Raw genomic sequence first — 19,019 nt, forward strand, 5'->3', positions numbered from 1 at the left:
TTAGTTCTGTGATGGGCCACTCACAGTACGCTCACTGCGCAGGGGAGCAATTCACTGATAACGCACGCCCGAATGTGCCTAAATTTCTGCTTATATTGTAAATGATTTTAATGAAAAAGATTTAAATTACTGAATTTTACTGATATTACTAAAAAAAATAGGTTACTGGCTAGAGTTTGGAGATTTAGATACAAGAAAAACCTAGACAATATACAAATCACACTTTTCTATGGGGTTAGCAGAGAACGGGGGATGCCGGCGCGGACTCCCCCAGCTGAGCGGGCACGGCTCTCTTAACGTCATCATATGTATTTCTAATTGCCGGCATCAATAACACATGCTTTATTTGGTCAAGTTCTTAAATACAGCTGGTTATTTTTTCCAGAAGTTTAAGCCTGCTGTGCACTTCTTTCACAAAATAATGTAGGTGACAGTTCTCATCAACTGTAACAGATGAAACACACTTATGTGAAAGAACAATCTTGACTCATTTATTTCATAAGCCTGCGTTCCATAAATAACGCCAATACCGAACTGGTTCCTGAACTAATTAAAAGACTGGCTTCTGCAAGTGTGTTCGCCAAGAAGAACCCACATTTATGAGAAGATACTAATCCTATGAACCACTACAGAGGTTGCATCCCTTAACCCATCCTCAGATGATAAAAGGAATTCTAGAAAGTACTAGATCTTTGGGTATTCAAAGTAAACGACAAAAGCTTCCAGTTCCAACAGTGTCAAGGAAATAACATGTTCAATACACAGGAACATGAGGCACACGGCAGCGTCTCCAACCTGCCTCCCTGAAGGCGCACGTGGTAACCTGTGCCGGTAGAACAGGCGCGTCCACCAAGACTGACGCCCAGCCGCAGCTGACAAAGCCTCCCTGTCTGAGCGCCGCCGGTCGGGTCTGCATCGCTGCGGACCCTGCATCTATCAACGTGGCCGCCGTGGCCACAGTGTGCAGCTTAGCGAACCGGGATGGCAACGTACAGAGATCTATTTCAGCATGCCCATCACCGTGCAGACATGGAAATGGAGGCCTAGAAGTGGAAGATGGGAGAGGACTTCCCTAAGCACACGAGAGCCCGCAGCCAGATTCACTTCCTAACTCCCGAAGCATTTGCACAAGATTCTTAAAACAATCCCAGAAAGTACACATTACGATTTCTCTGTACAGATAAGGGAACAGGTGCTCGAGGAAACAGAGATGTCGCCTAAGGCTACGATGCCATGTATACACGGCACACACACACACATAAAATCACATTACATATACAGAAGTTGCACAGCTGGGGTTAAAACCTATTAGCCAGACTTAGGATTCTGCTAGAATGTAGGAGGATGTAAGACCTTCACTCCCAGAGTACCAAGAGAAAACCGAGACAAAATAATAATGCTGTTTCTCCATAAGGCCAGCAAAAGAGTGGACACAAGGATTCTTCACCGACTGCCCTCTGGGGAGAGAGCAGCCCCTCGGGGGCAGGCAGGAGCCTCGGGGCTTGCATGTACCCCAGGGAGGAGACTGAGGGGTCGGGATGCCGGGTACACAAGAGCAGACCGGCCTCAGAGGGAGAATTCAACCAGTACCGACTGAGATCCAAACACATCACCTTCAGAATCAAGCTGCCAGGCGAGACAGTCCCCCTCCCTGGACCTCGCCGAGTAAAAGGGTGAAAGAGGGGCTCTGAGTCTTGAGCGTCCTCATGGGGACTGGCTACCGGACCCGTCAGAACGGGGCACGTGGAGCCATGGACCTCTGACCCCTGCACGCCCAGCCCCTCCCAGCTCCAGTCTGCTAAGATCAAAAGGCTGCTGCTGGAGGGGGTGGTGGTGCTAGGCCTGGCCAACTCCTCTTACAGCCGGAGCCCACACCCTGGGGTGACCGGACTGCAGAACGGGGGCGATCAGGCCTTCACCACAACTGCCTGTCAGAGGAAAAGGTTTGCCTTCCTTGGAAATAAAACAAAAACCAGAGGCGCCTGGGTGGCTCAGTTGTTAAGCGTTTGCCTTCGGCTCAGGGTGTGATCCCGGCGTTCAGGGATCGAGTCCCACATCAGGCTCCTCTGCTGGGAGCCTGCTTCTTCCTCTCCCACTCCCCCTGCTTGTGTTCCCTCTCTCGCTGGCTGGCTGTCACATAAATAAATAAAATCTTAAAAACAAAACAAAACCAAAATCCAACATTGTACTTCAGTCTCCAGTGTTCTTTTTATACCCTTTATCTGGAACAAAATAAATGACAAATTGGAAGCGATCACTTAGCTAAAAGTTGGACATACCAAGTATCAGTCCAGCATCCGGGGGAGCAGAGTGTCCGGGATCCCTGCAGGCTGTCCACACAGCCAGCGGGGCAGGCCGCCCCCATATGCCCACTAGTTAGAACACCACTGCCGCTGAGCACATGCCTGTGGCCGCCTGGGACCAGCTGGTCATTTGTCACTTTTGCTTGTCCAGCCACCTTCTCCACAATACTCCATTTTCTTTGGTTGAAAGACTGTTCTCTTCTGCATTTCACCTTGATGAGTCAGCACCTTCAGGTACTTGTTCTCAAACCGTTTAGGCCAGGGCTCCTGGAGGTCCTTCTCTGCGAGCAGTGATTTTCACTGGGGTTTGCACACCCACTTCCAGGATTCAAGAATGGGGCAATTTAAAGATAAACGGAGTTCATTTAATGCAGTGGAGGAATAAAAGCAAGATTCTTGAGCAATTCCTGCTATAAAACCTTCAGGAGCTTTCTGTCCTAAGTCCAGTTTTTGAAACTTCCTTTTGAGCTCATGAGCACCGTATCCTTCCAATATTCCTGCTGGAGTCCGTTGTCTGCAGAACCCTAACAGCTACTCTGTACGAGACTAGGACTCTGGCCCCGTAGACCATGCTCGTCTCCCTCACACGCCTGCCCAGGAATTTGCTTTATTGGATGATGCATCGCCACCCCCTACTGGGGCATCGGGGCCATTCTCAGAATTTCTGGAAGCTACGCATCGCCAGCACACAACACTCTGCTCTAGTCGCAGCTCCAAGTGTTGGTGTCGGGGACCATCCCACTAGGAGCTTTGGCTCTAGTTTTAAAACTGAACTGTCAGGATGCACGAACTCGGGTCCTTGACACCTTCTGCACCAGCATTCATACTCACTGCAACCGGAGCTCAGAGTACACGAGCTTGTATTTACAAGGGTTCTCACGCAGAGTGGTTCTGACTGCAAGTACGAGCTGGTCCCAAACACGTGCTCCCGCTGCAGTGTTCCGGGGGACGAGACCTCATGCTCTGTTAGGAGTAACGCTGCTAACAGTTACACCAGCGGGGCCGAGGAGGTTCTGTTCTTACGTCGCTGCGGGTCTCCTGTAGGTCCGACCTCATTTGCATCTGGCATCTGTGTCCTTCTTCTCAGCAGTGTCAACGAACGTGAGGGGAGCACAGAACTTCCGCCTGTACACGTAAAGACAGCTTTTGAGTTTTGACAAGATTGGGGAACTCTGTCTGATGGCTGAATCTACAACAAATTTAATTAGCGAAGGCCCTCTGAGGATTTCTGTCAGCTCTAAATGGAACGAGTCTACGGCTTTGAGGGCAGGATATGCGATCGACGTACTCGAATTCTATCCAATATTCTGACCTGAGGAAAAGCTAACAAGAGAATTATAAAATATACATCATCCCATTTATTTTCTTTATCCAGAAGAAAGGTGTAACATTTGTCGACAAACAGCACAATTCTAATAGAAGCGCCTCCTACCGACAAGGGGTGCTGCCATTTTTTACACAAAGCTTGGGACACCCTCACGTTAAGGCCAACCATAAAGTGCAGCCAGCCAGCAATGGTAGATTATGGCCCACGTGCATTATTTAGATGAGCCCAACCCAGCTCCTGATGGTGTCGTGGGTCCCGGGTGGCCCTGCAGTTGGGAGCGGAGAGGTAGAAGCAAGGGCAATTCGTAGATACTGAACTGCTTCAAATCCCGAGTTACTAAACCCTACACAGAATGGCCAGGAACAGTCTGAGACACACCACACTTACCAGAAGTCTTCCAACAAGGAGGCCTGTAGAGAAATAGCACATGGGTGGTCATTTCCATCTCAGTCCCTAGAGTACAGGCCTCGGGATTCTGGAAGCTTAGCGGATGCTCACAAACACAGCCTGGCCAACAGTGATGTAATCAGTGTGCAAAAGTAACACAACTGATAACACGAGGGCCCCTTCTGGGCAGTCACTGTTCTGGGTGTGGTGCTGACCATCTCACGCGGCCATCTCCTTGCCCCGCCAGCTGCCACGGTGGCTCCGCTCTGTAAATGAGCCCTGGAGGCATGGAGGAATCAGATGTCTGGTGCACAGGACAGGACTGGTTAATGGGGAGCCTGGATTCAACTCCAGAGGGTCCAACTCCATAGCCGGTACTCGGAACTGCCGCCCACCAGGGAATACCTGAGAACCCAGAACCCGGCTACCTGTGTAAATGCACGTCTGCACAGGCACGGATTACAGAACGCTAAAAGTTCTTTGGAGGGGGGTAAAAAAGTGTCCTTGATTACTTCAAGGCCTTAAAGATGAGTCATGGTTGATGGGATTAGTGTAATTTCTCTAACTTCATTTGGTGATTAAAACCATGATAAACCTGGTAACTGTACTACTGGACATTCTGAATTAAAGAAAGGACATGAGACAGATCCTCTTATTCTGGATCAATATGCCATCAGATTAAAATTAAATCATTACTGAACTCCGTACTGACACACAATGACTGGATACCAGAACATACGCTTCAGAAGTGCGAAGGCTACACGGCAAGATAACACTCCGAGGGCAAGGTTTGTACACTAAAACAACCCAGAAAATGTTATATAACTCGAAAAAGACCAAGGAGTAGAGAAAAATTAATAAAGAGGGTCCTCTTTATTACACATTTATAAAATAATAGTATAATATAGTCATTGAAAATGGAGACGAAACTTTTTTTTTGGTATCTTGTGTTTTGCAGCCGATTTTCAATCATCTTCACAATGTTTGTGACTTGCTTTCTGCTGTAACCTCGACCCCACCTGTCATTCAAAGCACAACAGAATGAACTCTCCAACAAGTTCCGTGAGAGACTTCCTATCAAATAAATTAATCCAGTAACTCACGAATGAAGAGAGTTTTCAAAGAAATACAATAAAAACTATATGAAGTATAATTTAATCTTTCAGGTGGTTCACAGAAGGCACCTCAAGACCACAGCGTGCCATCTTCCTCATGCAGTGTGCGCAAGTGCCTGTACCAGAACTCTCATTAGTGGAATTTCGGACAAAAAGAAAGTTTCCTATGTGGGGCACATGGCATTGAATGACTACAGATACAATATGGGGATTCTGATGTGTATATTTGTACTAGCCAGGGCACAATTTATAATATGCTAAGAAAACTTTAAAAATTAAAGTTACAAAATGAGTATTTTTAGCACATTTAGTAGCTACTCGTTTTAAACTATCATTTCATTTTTGATGACCAAATTATATTTGACCATAATTAAAGAACATACAACTTTAAAATAACATTAAAAAACCATGGTTACAACAGAACTATGTCCCATGAAACGAAGAAGGGAAAGTCACATACACATACTGAATGGCACTGTGGTGTTTCAAAGCCATTCTTGGGCAAGGCTTTCAATCCGTGTGTCAGGATAGCAATCTGAAACACGTCTCTACTCAGTGTGCTGCCAGAAGGAGGTGAAATCCGTGCTGTTCACACGACTGCCTGACAACCATTCCATGCTCGTCACTGGACAAGTATTTTTATTTGATTATCCTGATACCATAATAGTGGAGCCACATCCAGAAATGGAGCTGTGGCCGGCTCCCACTGTTCCACGGCAGACAAATGCTCAACTTAAAAAAAAAAGCAGCTGAAACAAAGGAAACAAGTGGCAATGGCTGAATCACCGTACCTTCAACACAAGAATACATCTTCGTGTTGCTATATACTATTTGGTACTTTCTGATTCAGTAGTTGGGGTAAAAAAAAGTTTCTGTATTCAAACATATCTACAGAATATCAATACAAAATGTGTGAATATATACATTTAATACACACACACACACACACACACACACATACACTCTCTCTCACATCCCCCCTTCTCACGAATGACTCAACGAATCATCTCTGAGACCAGCTTAGATGCTCTCAGGCTGCAACGTATGGCTACAGAGGTCAAACACAAGCACCCACTCAGGCCGGATCAAATTGTTCCTCCTCATGATTTCTGACAAGTAGTAATACCGCTTATACAACAACTGTTATCTCAATAACTTAGAATTCAGAGTATAAAACCAGTGTCGTGAACACTTTAACTCTCTCACTGGGTGAAGAACATCTCTCTTTTCATTCTATTTCCACTGATGATAAGAGCGCATCAAACTAGATCACACTGAACTGTACAAATGATCTTTACTCTTAATCTAAACAAACGTGTGTTAAAACATTCTGAAATGCTGCATCCTTTGATTTCTTCATTTTTTCAATTGCCCGATGCAGGTCCTGTTGTTGCACAGGCCGGATTTCATCCTCGTCGTGGCTACAATGTAAACAAAACCGCCAGATGGTCACATGACTTTGGGATACATCTCCCTCAAATATGCTACCCAGACATCTCTTTCCCGTCAAGGACCCCCAAAGATAGCCACAATGCCTCCAGGAATTCTCATGCAGACACAAGTCTGGGAGATTTTTAAGGAGCACTGACTGCTGGGAGGCAGGAGGCCAAAATGCCTGGTAATAAATACACATTCGAGATGTGGGAATGAAAACCAAACACCTCATACTAAGACTCCAGGGGAGAGCATTAGCATAATGGGAAACTGTCAGATACAGGTGTACAGTTGATTAAATGGGAATGGAATTCCAACCAAGGAATCACAAGTAGCATTTGTGGCTATATATTCATGTTCAGATTTAGCATGTGACAAACTGAAAACAGAATTCTTTGCTATTAACAAAAACCAACTACTCTAAGTCCTCCCCTCTTTAATAATAATAATAATAATAATAATAATAATAATAATAATAATATATAATGTCTCCTAATAATTTACACTTACGAAAAAACATTTGGGGAAAAAGTTAGGATAAGCCAAGTCTATTAGCCAGATTTTTCAAATTGAAATATAAAATTTTCAAAGGCTTTGAGGACAGCAGAAAAAAGAGGACCTTAATTAGTAATGTGATTTATTCACACAAAATGTATTCATAGTATTTTTTGGCCTCTCCTCATTATCTTACACACAAGAATAAAAACCTTTGGAAAGTAGACTCTTGGCTACAGTCAGAGGTCAGAAGTATTCCCAACGTTAGCGTCAGGGGAGCTGGATAATCTGGCAACAAATAAATGAAGTGAGCCTCTCTCCAACGGGGCCCCAGGGAGCACTGAAGGCAGGTGTGGAAGCAGCACACACACAGCTAACCCGTCCACACCACGGGACTCGCTGCTGGCGAAGCCTGCTATGGCAACGCAACGTAATGAAACAGCGCAAGAGGCAAATCCAGGTCCCGTGGAGTGAAAGCCTCAGGGGGGAGGAGGATGGGGGCCTGAGAAACAAAAGGAAAAGAGGTGGAGAACTCATTCATCACAGGCCCCTGAAGTACACGCGTCTGCTAAGAGTTACAGCAACTCTCCGTCAGAAGGTCAGTATTTTGAGGTGATGCAGAGCTACACTGGCCCAGGTCAAGGGGCCTTCTGGGAAAGCTCCCTGCAGGACGGGGTTCATCAGGGCTGACTTATTCCAGTTCTCCAGTGTCTCTGCTGAAATAGCTGAGTATGAACTGGTTTCTCAAAGTCATGCTTTGAAGTTGGCTGCAGTGACAACAGTTTCTTTGTTTAGTAAACATGTCACTGTCAACAAGCTGAAGTCTAACTCCAGCCCAGGCCCCAGGCCCTCATCCCCATTTATGTGTGAAATTCCTGCAGGACCACAGGAAATGGGATTTGGAAGTTAAGGTGCAAAACAAGCCAGGAGTGTTGGAAAACCCTGCCCTCCTAGCAGAGGCTGTGAGCCTCAGCTCCTGTCGGCCTTCTGTGACCCAGTCTGTGGACGTACAGTAGAAATTCAGCTTTTCTTTTCATTCCAGAGCCTCCCCATGACCCACATCCCCAATTCACTTTCAGAACTTCCCTTTAGAAAAAAAGGCAATTAACAAAGTCGGGACGAGTATTCATTCAAGTTCACCTTTGATTCCATAAGCAGGGTTGGTACTGTAGGAAAAATGAACCAACCTAAAAGCTCTACAAGGGTCTGACAAACCTGAGAGAGCGTACCTTTCTTCGGACGTCGAATTCACATACTCCCTGACACAGAGGAGGGCCGCGTCCCTGCACATCTCTTTCAGGTCACTGCCCGAAAAGCCATCCGTCTCCTGGGCCACTTCGAGCAGGTCCACGTGCCTGTCCACCTTCAACAGGGAAAAAGGGACGTAAAAAATGCTGCAGAGTATCTATCCAAACACACTTCTTAACGCATACTGCAATAGCAGGGAAGGAGAATCATCAGTTTCTAGTTTTTTCTTTAACCATAAAAGCTGGAATTTTGAAATCTAATTTTCGTTAACTGTCACTATGACTGGAATAGCGGAATAAAGCCTTCCCAGACATACCACACAGTGCCCGAGAAGAACAGACACGCAGACACTGTCGGGCTGATTACGAACAGACTTGTCTATTCTCCTCCTTGGTGTCTGAGAAGACTTCTTACATGTGTACATCAGCAATCGGACACAAACAAGAATCTAATTTCGCTACTGCCTGTAGTATTTGTGAAAGAGTACATGCATTATGCATCTGTCCATACACACTCATGGGACTGATGGACACTACCAACTTCAGGACAACGGGTTACCAATGACAGAGACTGCAGGAGACGGGAAGCAAAGTATAGGTGGTAGATATAAGGTTATTTGTGTATACACTTAAAATATTTCATGAATTAAAAAAACTACTTAAAAACACCTTCAAATTATACTCTGAGATGTTAAAAATTAGTCTTCCTCCCTTAAATAATCAACACCTGCACCCCATCTTCTGAGTACTTCGTTGGGCTGCACTATTTTCTAACCATTCACAAGTCTTGTACATGACACGGTGATAAAGTCACAAAGATAACCAAATCAAGTATGAGGCAGGATCGAAAAGGAGAAGATTCCAGTCACTGGGAGAGCAAGATGAACAGAGGTAGTGCACCATAATGGTTAAGAGAAGGGTTCCATCACTCCTTTGCTATGTGAGCCGAGGCAATTTATTCTATAACTTCTCTGGGTTTCAGTTTCCCAACTGTAAAACAGCATTACTATGTGCTCCTTAGACGGACGGAGGATTAAGTAGAACAAGGTACGCCTCATCACTAGCCTAGGCACATGGCAAATACTCTAGAAGTAAACCCTCTTTACAAGATAATAGCTGTCAGGCAAACCACGAAGTCATGAAAACTGTTTTCATTTGGCAACTAGGAAGGCGGCTCCCAAGTTAAAAAAGGTTTTGAGTCCCGGGAGCAATACTGGCATAAGTTAACAGACTCCTGAGACAGCTGGGAGCGCAGCACCGGCCTGCGTGCAGTTACTGCGTCTGCCGTGGGGGGCGCAACACGCAGGGTGCTCTCAGCACTTACAGGCATCAGCTAAATTCTCAAAAGGATTCTGTGAGACTCTTGGCATTGCCTCCACTTTCCCAGGGAGAAGAATAAGGGCACAGAGACGCTCAACACTATCTGCCCAAAGTCACCCAGCAGGGAGAGGTCAAGCCAGCCATGTGGGGCCCTTGGTCTGCCTCCAAAGCCCATGCCTATGAACTACTCCTGCTGTGTTATGGAAAAGGTCTAAACTCGCGTGTAGAAGGAAAACCCTGATCGCCTTACTACAGAGACAGGATACCTGTACGAGGTATCCATTTTATTAGTTCTAATTCTTCTTATACTTTAAACTTAAAGCCAAAATCACTACCCTGTTTTAAATGAGAGAGTTGTGCTAAGGAACTACCAATAAAGAAATGTGAAAGACTAGAAGAGTATCATTTGAGACATCTTTTAACAAAATTACAATAATTTCTTTCAGATTCTAGTGAAGTAACGATATGCCTTCAGCATATAAATACCAGCTAGTGGGAAATATGATGTTCCCACACCGACAGTTATCGAGAAAGCATTCAGAATTATTCTGAATCATAAAACTGGAGACTAGTTCTTTGTGCTTTAAGAAACAGAATGCTAAAAATTCCTTATCCCCATGACAAATGTAATTCTAAAAGAATTTCCAAAGATGGTATTGTTAAAAAAAAAAAAGCAGAATATGAAATAGAAGTTTAGAAATAATCAGGAGTTTCTTAAGTTAAATGGGAAAATGTCAGCCTGTGTAAAGCATGGCTATCTTATGAGACAGAGCTTAAACTGTATCATTTATATCTGTCATCTATGTGTAAGTCATCCACGTCATCTGTATTAAACCACACACGTTAACTTCTAGCAGTACCATCCTTCGTTACAGTTTTAAAAATTAAATAATTGTATTAACTTGAAGTCTCTACAAAATCGTCAGCAATTACCTTCTAATACATAATAAATTTCAAGTCACACCACAGCCATCCTAATTCAAAAGAACTCGTGGAATTATTTTACCACTTGTTTTCTTCCCTGAACTGCTCACTGACACCTATCTCTGTTAAAGGTTTACTGATTTAAGTGTCTTCAGCACTACAACTACACAATGTATTTTTGAAAGCAGTTATTGAATATTCAGCTGAAGGCGAATGTAATCTGTTGGTTTTTCGCTCATATAGGACAGGAGTTCCTTACCCAAAACACATGGAGAGTTTTAGGAATTTCCCTGAAATTGTACAAAATATCTCACGGACATGTAGTTTTTAAGAAAAGATTACACAGTTTTTCTCTCTTTTACTAAATGACTCTACTATCCCTACAGTAGTAATCGCTGTAATCTGCTAGGGTCTTTAAACTTTCACAAATAGCACATATGTTTTGATTGGTTTTAAAGAAAAAAATGAATACGACATCACTGAAAGATGTGGGAGAAGACTAGAAGAACCAAAAAGACATACCTGCTTTTGGACAGAAAGATTAAACATCAAAAAGATCTTAATTCTCTTGAATTATGATCCATTAAAAACATTAATGTTTGTTTTTTCTTGAATAACACAAATTAATTCTAAAACTCCTACAGAAAAATCAGCAAAAATAGCCAGCACAGTTTGGGTGGGGGACGAGGGCACAATCCAAGACCATGGAAAAAATGTGGACAAACCCAACTTGATGGGTTCAACAAATAAACTGAAAGAAGGTGGAGAAAAAGGAGAGAGAGAGATGAAGGAATAATCTATAGCATATAGATTAAAAGATTAAAAAACTATCAAATAATCACAAATCATGAACTTTACATGGATCTTGAGTCAAACAAATACATGGTAAAAAAAAAAACAAAAAAAAACAAAAAAAAACCAAACCCAAAAATGAGCCATTTAGGAGATGACAGGAAATCTGAACAGATGAGGTATTCAATGATAATAAGTAGTTATGGTCAATTTTTTGCTGAGTGTAATAAAGTTTATGAGGTTAAGTCAAAAAGTTAAGAATTCTTTCTTTTAGAGATACAACTAAAATAAACCTGGGAGGTGGGGAAGTAGGGGAGAGCTGGAGCGGAATTAGTGACCCAAGGACGGAGGCAGACCACGGAAATACAAGAATGCCTCACTATGGGAATCTATTTGATTTTTTTAGTTTGGATATAGCAAGTTCAAATAATGAGTTTATTTAATTAATTAATTTTTTTAAGTAAGACCTATGCCCAACGTGGAGCTTGAACTCACAACCCCAAGATCGAGCCGCATGCTCCACGGAATGAGCCAGCCGGGCGCCCCTCAAATAATGAGTTTAAGATATGAAGTTTAGGATAGTGAGGAATACGATGTTACTCAAAACTCAGAAACCATAAAGGGGGGAAATCCCAGTAAATTAAAAAAGACAAACCAGGAAAAAGTATTTTCAAATCCTATAAACGAAGAGAAATCTCCCTAATGTATTAAGTTCCTATAAATCGATAAGAAACAGAACACTGCAACAGAAAAATGGATAAAGCATATGAACCAAGTATTTCACAGAAAAAACTTCCCAGTGGCTCCTAAACATACTCATTTCATCCCTAAAACTAGAACGAGAGACCATTTTCTCATGTCGGCACCAAGTTCCACAGCACTCTGCAAGACTACAGGGGAAGAGGTACTCTAACACTGCTGGTGTGAGAGTACATTAGCACAGGTAATTTGGCAACAGCTACCAAAATTATAAATCATATCCTTTGATCTAGCAATTCCTCTTCTGGAAAATCCACCCCACTAATATTCCTGCACAAGTGTGAAGGGACATGTGTACAAGGCATTTTTATGATAGTAAAAGACTGGAATCAACCTGAATGTTCTTCAATATGGCACTGATTAAATAAATTATGGTATATCCATACAGTAGAATCCTATGCAATGCAAAAACAGAAACAAAAACAAAACAAAAAAACAACAAAAAAACCAAAAGAGAGAGAGAAAGAACAAAGACACTGTATGCTAATATGGAAAGATCTCAAAGATGAGTGAAAAAAGCAATGCACAGGACAATGTATGCAGTTTATTAATATGGCTTATGTAGAACGGGGAAGAGGAATAATAATACATATTCTAATTTGCTGGTATGGACAATGCCATCTGAAAGGACAGAAGAAATCAGGAGAGGAAGTGAGATTCCTCCCTGAATACCATTTAATGTACTTAATTCTGAAGCATGTGACCTTAAATACACAAGTTATTAAAGATTTTGATTATCATACCTTCTTAAATCTAAATTCCAACTTCAAAAAATACTGCAATTAAATAAATGAGAAAAAAAACCACACAGTGCTGTACAAAAAAAATGTATCTTATTTAACTGGAGAACTGTCTAGAAACACCAAAGAAGGTTTTAATGTGTAGATATGAAAACACAGGGCTTTAAGAAAAGTAAACCATCTGTATTAAGTTCACATGCACCAGGGTTACTGAGCTGCAGGAACGGCCAACAGTTTTACAGTGATTAATGTCACGTACAAAGCTGTTTATTCTCAGGTTACTTTTTCATTTCTCTCTAAAATAATTTTATGAACATAAACATACTTATAGGATAGGGAAAACTGTAATTTTCTACTTACATTTTCATTTTTCAAGATGAGTTTCAGGATTGCTTCTCTTTGTTTTAGAGCCTAAAACCAGAATAATTTCTAGTTAGCATTAAAAAAAAATAAGGAACAACTAGTTTTTCTATTGTTTCTTTCCTCTCTAAACCATCTGACAATACCTACAGGAAATGACAGAACTCTAAAACACTGACTAAAGCAAGATCTACGTTCTAGACTCTAATTGTCTGTGGTCAACCTACTGAATTCCCATCTTCTTATTCTGAATCCCCAGTGATTAGCACAATGTCCGGGAAATAACATGCCCTTAAACGTTTCTTGAGTGAATGAATGAATACCTAGGATGACCAATGTCTTTCCCCTGTGGCTCTGCAAATCCCCTTTTCTTTATTCAGGAAACTTCTTAAAACTTAATGCTGCGGTAAAATTTTTACCACTGATTGGAAGAGATGGCAACAATGCCCCCTTCGTTCCCCCACTTCAACCTGTAACTTCCACACTCGCTAATTTATATTAGACAGTTTTTGTTTAGTGCTGACAGTACATTTGTTTATACGCTTATATGCATCCCCCTGGCCCAGTGATGATTCATAGTATTATACCAGATAATAGAAGCTTTTAAGGAAAACCTTACATATATGGTAAATATAAATGCTTTAATAAATTATCATGCCTGAACTCATTCCTATTCCCACAACCACTGAAAAAAGAGCTAGTTATCATGAGTATCAAATCAAATGACCAGAAACACAACACTAAACCCTGTTGTTTTTGTAATTCAAGAGTGTTCAGTGTGAGGGTAAATTTGTTATGTGAGCACCAATAACTACTTTTTGTTAACAATCATTTAATTTAGAGAAGAGTTTTAAGGTAAGGTTAATCATAAAATTCGACATCATAGTTACAAAATAAGAAAAAATTACTGTGTAGTGTGTATTCTCTAAGAACAGAGTGAAAAGGGGATTACAAAAGCCCAGTCTCTACATTAAGAGCACACAAACATGTAACCAATTTGACCAATAATGTTACAGCCCATTTTGATAACTAACTAGATTTAACTTAGAACTTTAGCAAAGGCTACCTTCCAAGCTGTTGTGTCCTACGTTCATTCTACTGTACATCAAAAACCTTTGTTTTCTACTGGACTACAAGGAGAGATCCTATCAATGTAATCTTTGTCTTCAGAACCACTGAAGTAAATTAATTTTCTTTAAAAATATGTCCTGCTGTCTTGCTAACAAAGTAGAAGGGGAGTTCTTGGTCGAGGCATACAAAGTTCATCCACAGTTGGCAGCGGTGTACCTTTCCAGCCCTCCCTCTGCCTGTTTTCTGGACGCCAGAAGTGAACTACCCCCAGAGGCCATCATTAACCACATGCTCCCATACCTTCTTGCCTTTGTTCTTCCTGGTAGAAAGACTTTCCCTGCCTCGCTTGCATATGAAATTCCTGCCATCCTTCAAGGCCCAGCTGGATTCTGTAGAGTTTACTAACTACTCAGACAGAATTACTAGTTTTCATCATCGTTTCAGGTTCTCACAGTTCTTTAAACACACTTTTGTAAAGTACCTTTTCTGTCACTTATTTATGTGGCTGCCTTTCCTGCGACACAGAGTGGAGGACGGGGGCCGCGTTTCTTCACCAGAGCCTGGCAGGTGCCTGACACATGGACAGTGCTCAATGCTCGTCAAACTCAACTTTAGAGTCTCCTACATCAAGTTAAAAAATTTCTTCATTGATTTCTCATTTTCTAAAAGAGTGACTAACTTTGTGCATACCCTCAGAGGGGCCAGAGGCTGTAGCCACAGAAAATAACAGATCAGAGCAATTTTACAGAGGCCACGACCATCAATGTTAGGAAACCATGTTTACTGCCACAAACTGGCAAGGTGCAGAATATACAAGGGGACGAGTTGTTTTTAGCCCAGAGACTGTAAGCGGTATTACAACATTTTTATTTCAAAATTCAAAATTTCAATATTTGAAAGGAATGACACTGAGAGTTCCTCTACACAGCTGTACACATAGCATGCTGATTGTATGGCACACATATTTACTTACTAACCCTGTTTTCTTCTTCTATCTAAAGGCACATAAAGTTCAAGATGTGAGGACTTTGTGCAAAAACTATAGCATATGGTAAGTTATAATCATTGACTTGAGGGTATTTCTTAACAAAAAAAAAGTACTAGAAAGGAGATAACACTGGTTCAAGACCGCCCTCACAACTGCATTAAGTGTAATATCTTAGCGAACGGTTACCCATTAATCCTATCAAAGGAAAGCACCGACTACAACTGCCAATAATTAATCAGATCAATCGCAGTTGTTCTTCCGGTCAGCCTTCTGAAGGGAATGATTCTTTACCGCCAGCGCTCCTAATTTCATCCTGTGCTAAACCAAAACCATAGTCTGGGTTTTCTACGTACCTTCCAAGATGGCTTGCTACATTCTAAAGAAAACCACACAAGCAGCTAAGCAAACTTGGGGTAATTACATACTTTGAAGAGAAGCAAGTAACACTCAGGTTAAGTAAGAAGGGAGGCAAACAAAGTGGAGAGTGGAGAGGACAAATAAACAGCTACGGGGATGCTTGCCCTGTTCCTTTACTGCCTGTCATAAATAGTAAGTCCTATTACAAAAAACATTCCCTTCCCATAAAAAGCTGAGTATTTAACTGTGCACAACATCAATCAAAACCACTTACAGGCTGGTTGATATGAAATCTCGTGGGCATTCTTCTCATGATGGCCGAGTCAAGATCCTGAGGACGGTTAGTAGCTCCCATCACTATGACCTGGGCAGATAAAGAAAACACAAGGTATTAAATCTACCAGTAATGCTCCTTTTAGGATGTTATTACTAGGGCTTAGAAGATACAGAAATTAAGGAGTGTTTAAATCTTCTATAAGACATGATTTTAATCCAGTATTACTCAAAAATTTGTAACTACAAACCAAAGTTAAGCCTAAATAGATCAAATCATAGCAAAACTGGAAAGACTGATGCATTTCACCAGCCTTTCCATAACTAAAATAACATACTGTTCAGTTAATGAAGAATTATACAAATTTAAAGTAAAAAAGGTTGTATTTTGCAATATATGATTGCTCTATGACCACACGATGAACAACTAAAAGCCATGTATGCTACAGCTTGGGAGTCTCTATGGGGGACACTTCAAGTCCTTTAATACTCATATAAAGGAATCATTTCCCCCGAGTCTGAGGATTCCAGCACTAGTAAGAGATGGCATGTACTTTTCCCTCTAGATGTCACATCACCATTTTACAGCACCACCAGCAGTGCTGGTGACGTCATGTCAGTGCTAGAAAACAACCTCAAGCAATCAAGCTTCCAACAAGGGCAACAGGATAAGAGCAAACATTAAACTAAGAGCAAACATCAAAATGCTGGGTAGAATTTAAAAAAAGAAAAAATGTGGCGCCTGGCTGGCTCAGTCAGTGAACAGTACGACTCTTGATCTTGGGGTCATGAGTTCTCTACCTGATGCGTATAGACTGCTTAAAAAAAGAAGAAGAAGAAGAAAGAGAAGAAAATGCTGGTGACCCTGCCAATCTCTGGGTCTGTATCACTTTATTTATTAAGGATGTAGACATGTAGACATGAAAAATCAACACAAAAAGACAAAATATCCAAAACAAATCAATTTCTGAAAGGCTTCAATATTACCATTACTGTTGGTATTTCTGTATAACCCAATAATGGCCCATATCTGCTACACAATATGAAATTAACCGGTATTCTAATGAAAACTTTTCTTCAATATAATTTTATTTCAGTCTAAGAGGTTTTAGCTTTCTGAAATAATCTAACTCCAGAACATGCTGGAAGATCCATTAAACCTTAATATTCTACTTCTACTCTTTACATTTAATGACATTCAAGAGCCAAATTATTTTCAATTTAACTGTGAGATGTTGCCACCTAGAGGGAAAAAATGTAAACACAAACATAAATTTGAGAAATGTTAGTTCCACAATATAATGCAATTTTGTATTAAAGCTGTCTTAAAAATATTAATGCTCTTATTTATTTTTCAAATTTATTGACTTTCCACAACCCTATAAAATTAATATGGTAAAATTTCTATGAAATGTAAAACAATTTTTTTTTTTTTTTTTTTTTAAGGAGGATCCACGCTCAGCATGAAGCCCAATGCCGGGCTTAACCTAACCATCCTGAGATCGAGACCTGAGATGAGATCAAGAGTCAGCCGCTTAACTGACTAAGCCGCCCAGGCACCCCTAGAACAAAAAAGTCCTAAAAGTGATCAAAGGAACCGCATAAGATAAAGAATGAATATAAGTACATTTTGAGATAGAGTATATATTAAGTGTTAAAAGAGATTCAAAGTGATAAGGTAGCTTGTGGAAGACTGACCATATCAGATTGTAGAGAATCACAAAAGACATAGTGGCTGAGGCAGTACTTTGAAAAACCTGAAAAATGGGCTGTATTTTGAGAAACACTGTAGTTAAACAAACAGCCTAAAACAAAAGCCAGTATGGGAGACAGGATGCCAAAAATCAGGATCAAGGAATTTAAATAAATCTAGCACAGCATGTTGTAACAAATACATACAGGATGATACCAGATATTCATGATGATAAAAAGCAAGAGTGATTCAAACTACCAGTCTCACTTAAAAAAGTGTTTTAAGGAGAGATTATAAGAGGCAAAAATGGATGAACTGTACACATTACCTCCAGTGCAAATGCACTAAAATTCAAAAAGGGAAGAAATAGTCATTTTTTAGTATTTAAGCAGAAAAAACAGTGCTTTAGTTGACTTTTTAGAATCTTTCTTTTGTTTCACAGCTCTGCAGATGCAGAACGTGTCATCAGTTAACCTGGATTTCCAGAGCTGGTGACAGGCTGACTTGGGCCACTCAGCGATTTTTGTTTCCACTGTGGCATATCACACACACAAGAGAAAGCAGGGGTACTGGGCTGGGTCCATCGTCACAGAACAGACAATTTTAGAGAAAAGCTAACTGGTTTATACGAAAGAATATGTTAAACCTAATATTCAGGTTAACGATATCAATTTTAATCCCCTCAACACACAGAAAAGGTAAAAAAAATTGTTCCTAGAGTTTAATAAAAAAGCCACATCTTTATTTGCTCCCACAAATATTTATTTATCACAATGAAAGCAGTGCATACTGTCAGTGTAATGAAGAATTATGGTTCTAACAACAGCTGTTTTAAGTTGTACCGCATTTAAAACTGCGCTCTGCTCCGATATAATCTGAAACAAGTTTCTCTTACACAGGCTAAGTGCTTTTAATACCGTTGCTTAGGAGGATAATCAGTTTTTGGAAGCCTGTAAACTATTCCTATTGAACAGCCTTATTAGCACCAATTATTAACAAAAATTATTCCTATTAATGTCACCTAAATTTATCAATGTTGTACTTCCTTCTCTATCATCCAACAAACACTAAAGGCCACTTTCCCTCATAATGAAATTTTATTTTCATGAAGAGGATGTAGGAGGAGGACACATGGCTTCATGTTGTCCTTGAGGAGGATGTTTTAACTTTTGATTTATGGTAATGTGGTGGAGTTAGGAGATCCTAAACCCTCCTGCTATAAAACAAAAATAACAGTATAAAAAACCTCAAATTAAGCAACAAATCTGCAAAAATGTAAAGGAACTGAGCTGAGCCAGCAGCGAAGTCTATGTACAAGGGAAGTAAACAAGGGGAAAAGCTGACCACATACCATGTGGAAACGTACAGATCTCAGACAGTGGGGTGTATACTGGACACCTTACAGGCTTAATAAGAGACCACCCTACATGAAGC

The 19,019-nt window shown here is 41.1% G+C and overlaps 1 protein-coding gene across 4 annotated transcripts in view; it reads right to left on the minus strand.

The window, feature by feature from the left end:
* Positions 1 to 4,861: 4,861 nt before the first annotated feature.
* ATAD1 (ATPase family AAA domain containing 1) overlaps positions 4,862 to 19,019 on the minus strand; it is a 48,357-nt gene continuing 34,199 nt past the window's right edge. For 3 of the 4 annotated variants that reach the window (XM_034662383.1, XM_034662382.1, XM_034662381.1), the window contains exons 7-10: positions 15,894 to 15,983; positions 13,204 to 13,254; positions 8,291 to 8,424; positions 4,862 to 6,553 (exon numbers count right to left, since the gene is read on the minus strand). In XM_034662383.1, coding sequence (XP_034518274.1) covers positions 6,433 to 6,553; positions 8,291 to 8,424; positions 13,204 to 13,254; positions 15,894 to 15,983 — 396 coding nt within the window. In that variant the 3' untranslated portion in view covers positions 4,862 to 6,432. The remainder of the gene's footprint in view (positions 6,554 to 8,290; positions 8,425 to 13,203; positions 13,255 to 15,893; positions 15,984 to 19,019) is intronic. The other variant, XM_002914384.4, reaches the window with a different exon arrangement.

The sequence above is a fragment of the Ailuropoda melanoleuca genome, chromosome 6, assembly GCF_002007445.2.
Source record: "Ailuropoda melanoleuca isolate Jingjing chromosome 6, ASM200744v2, whole genome shotgun sequence".
In the NCBI taxonomy this organism is placed as follows: Eukaryota; Metazoa; Chordata; class Mammalia; order Carnivora; family Ursidae; genus Ailuropoda; species Ailuropoda melanoleuca.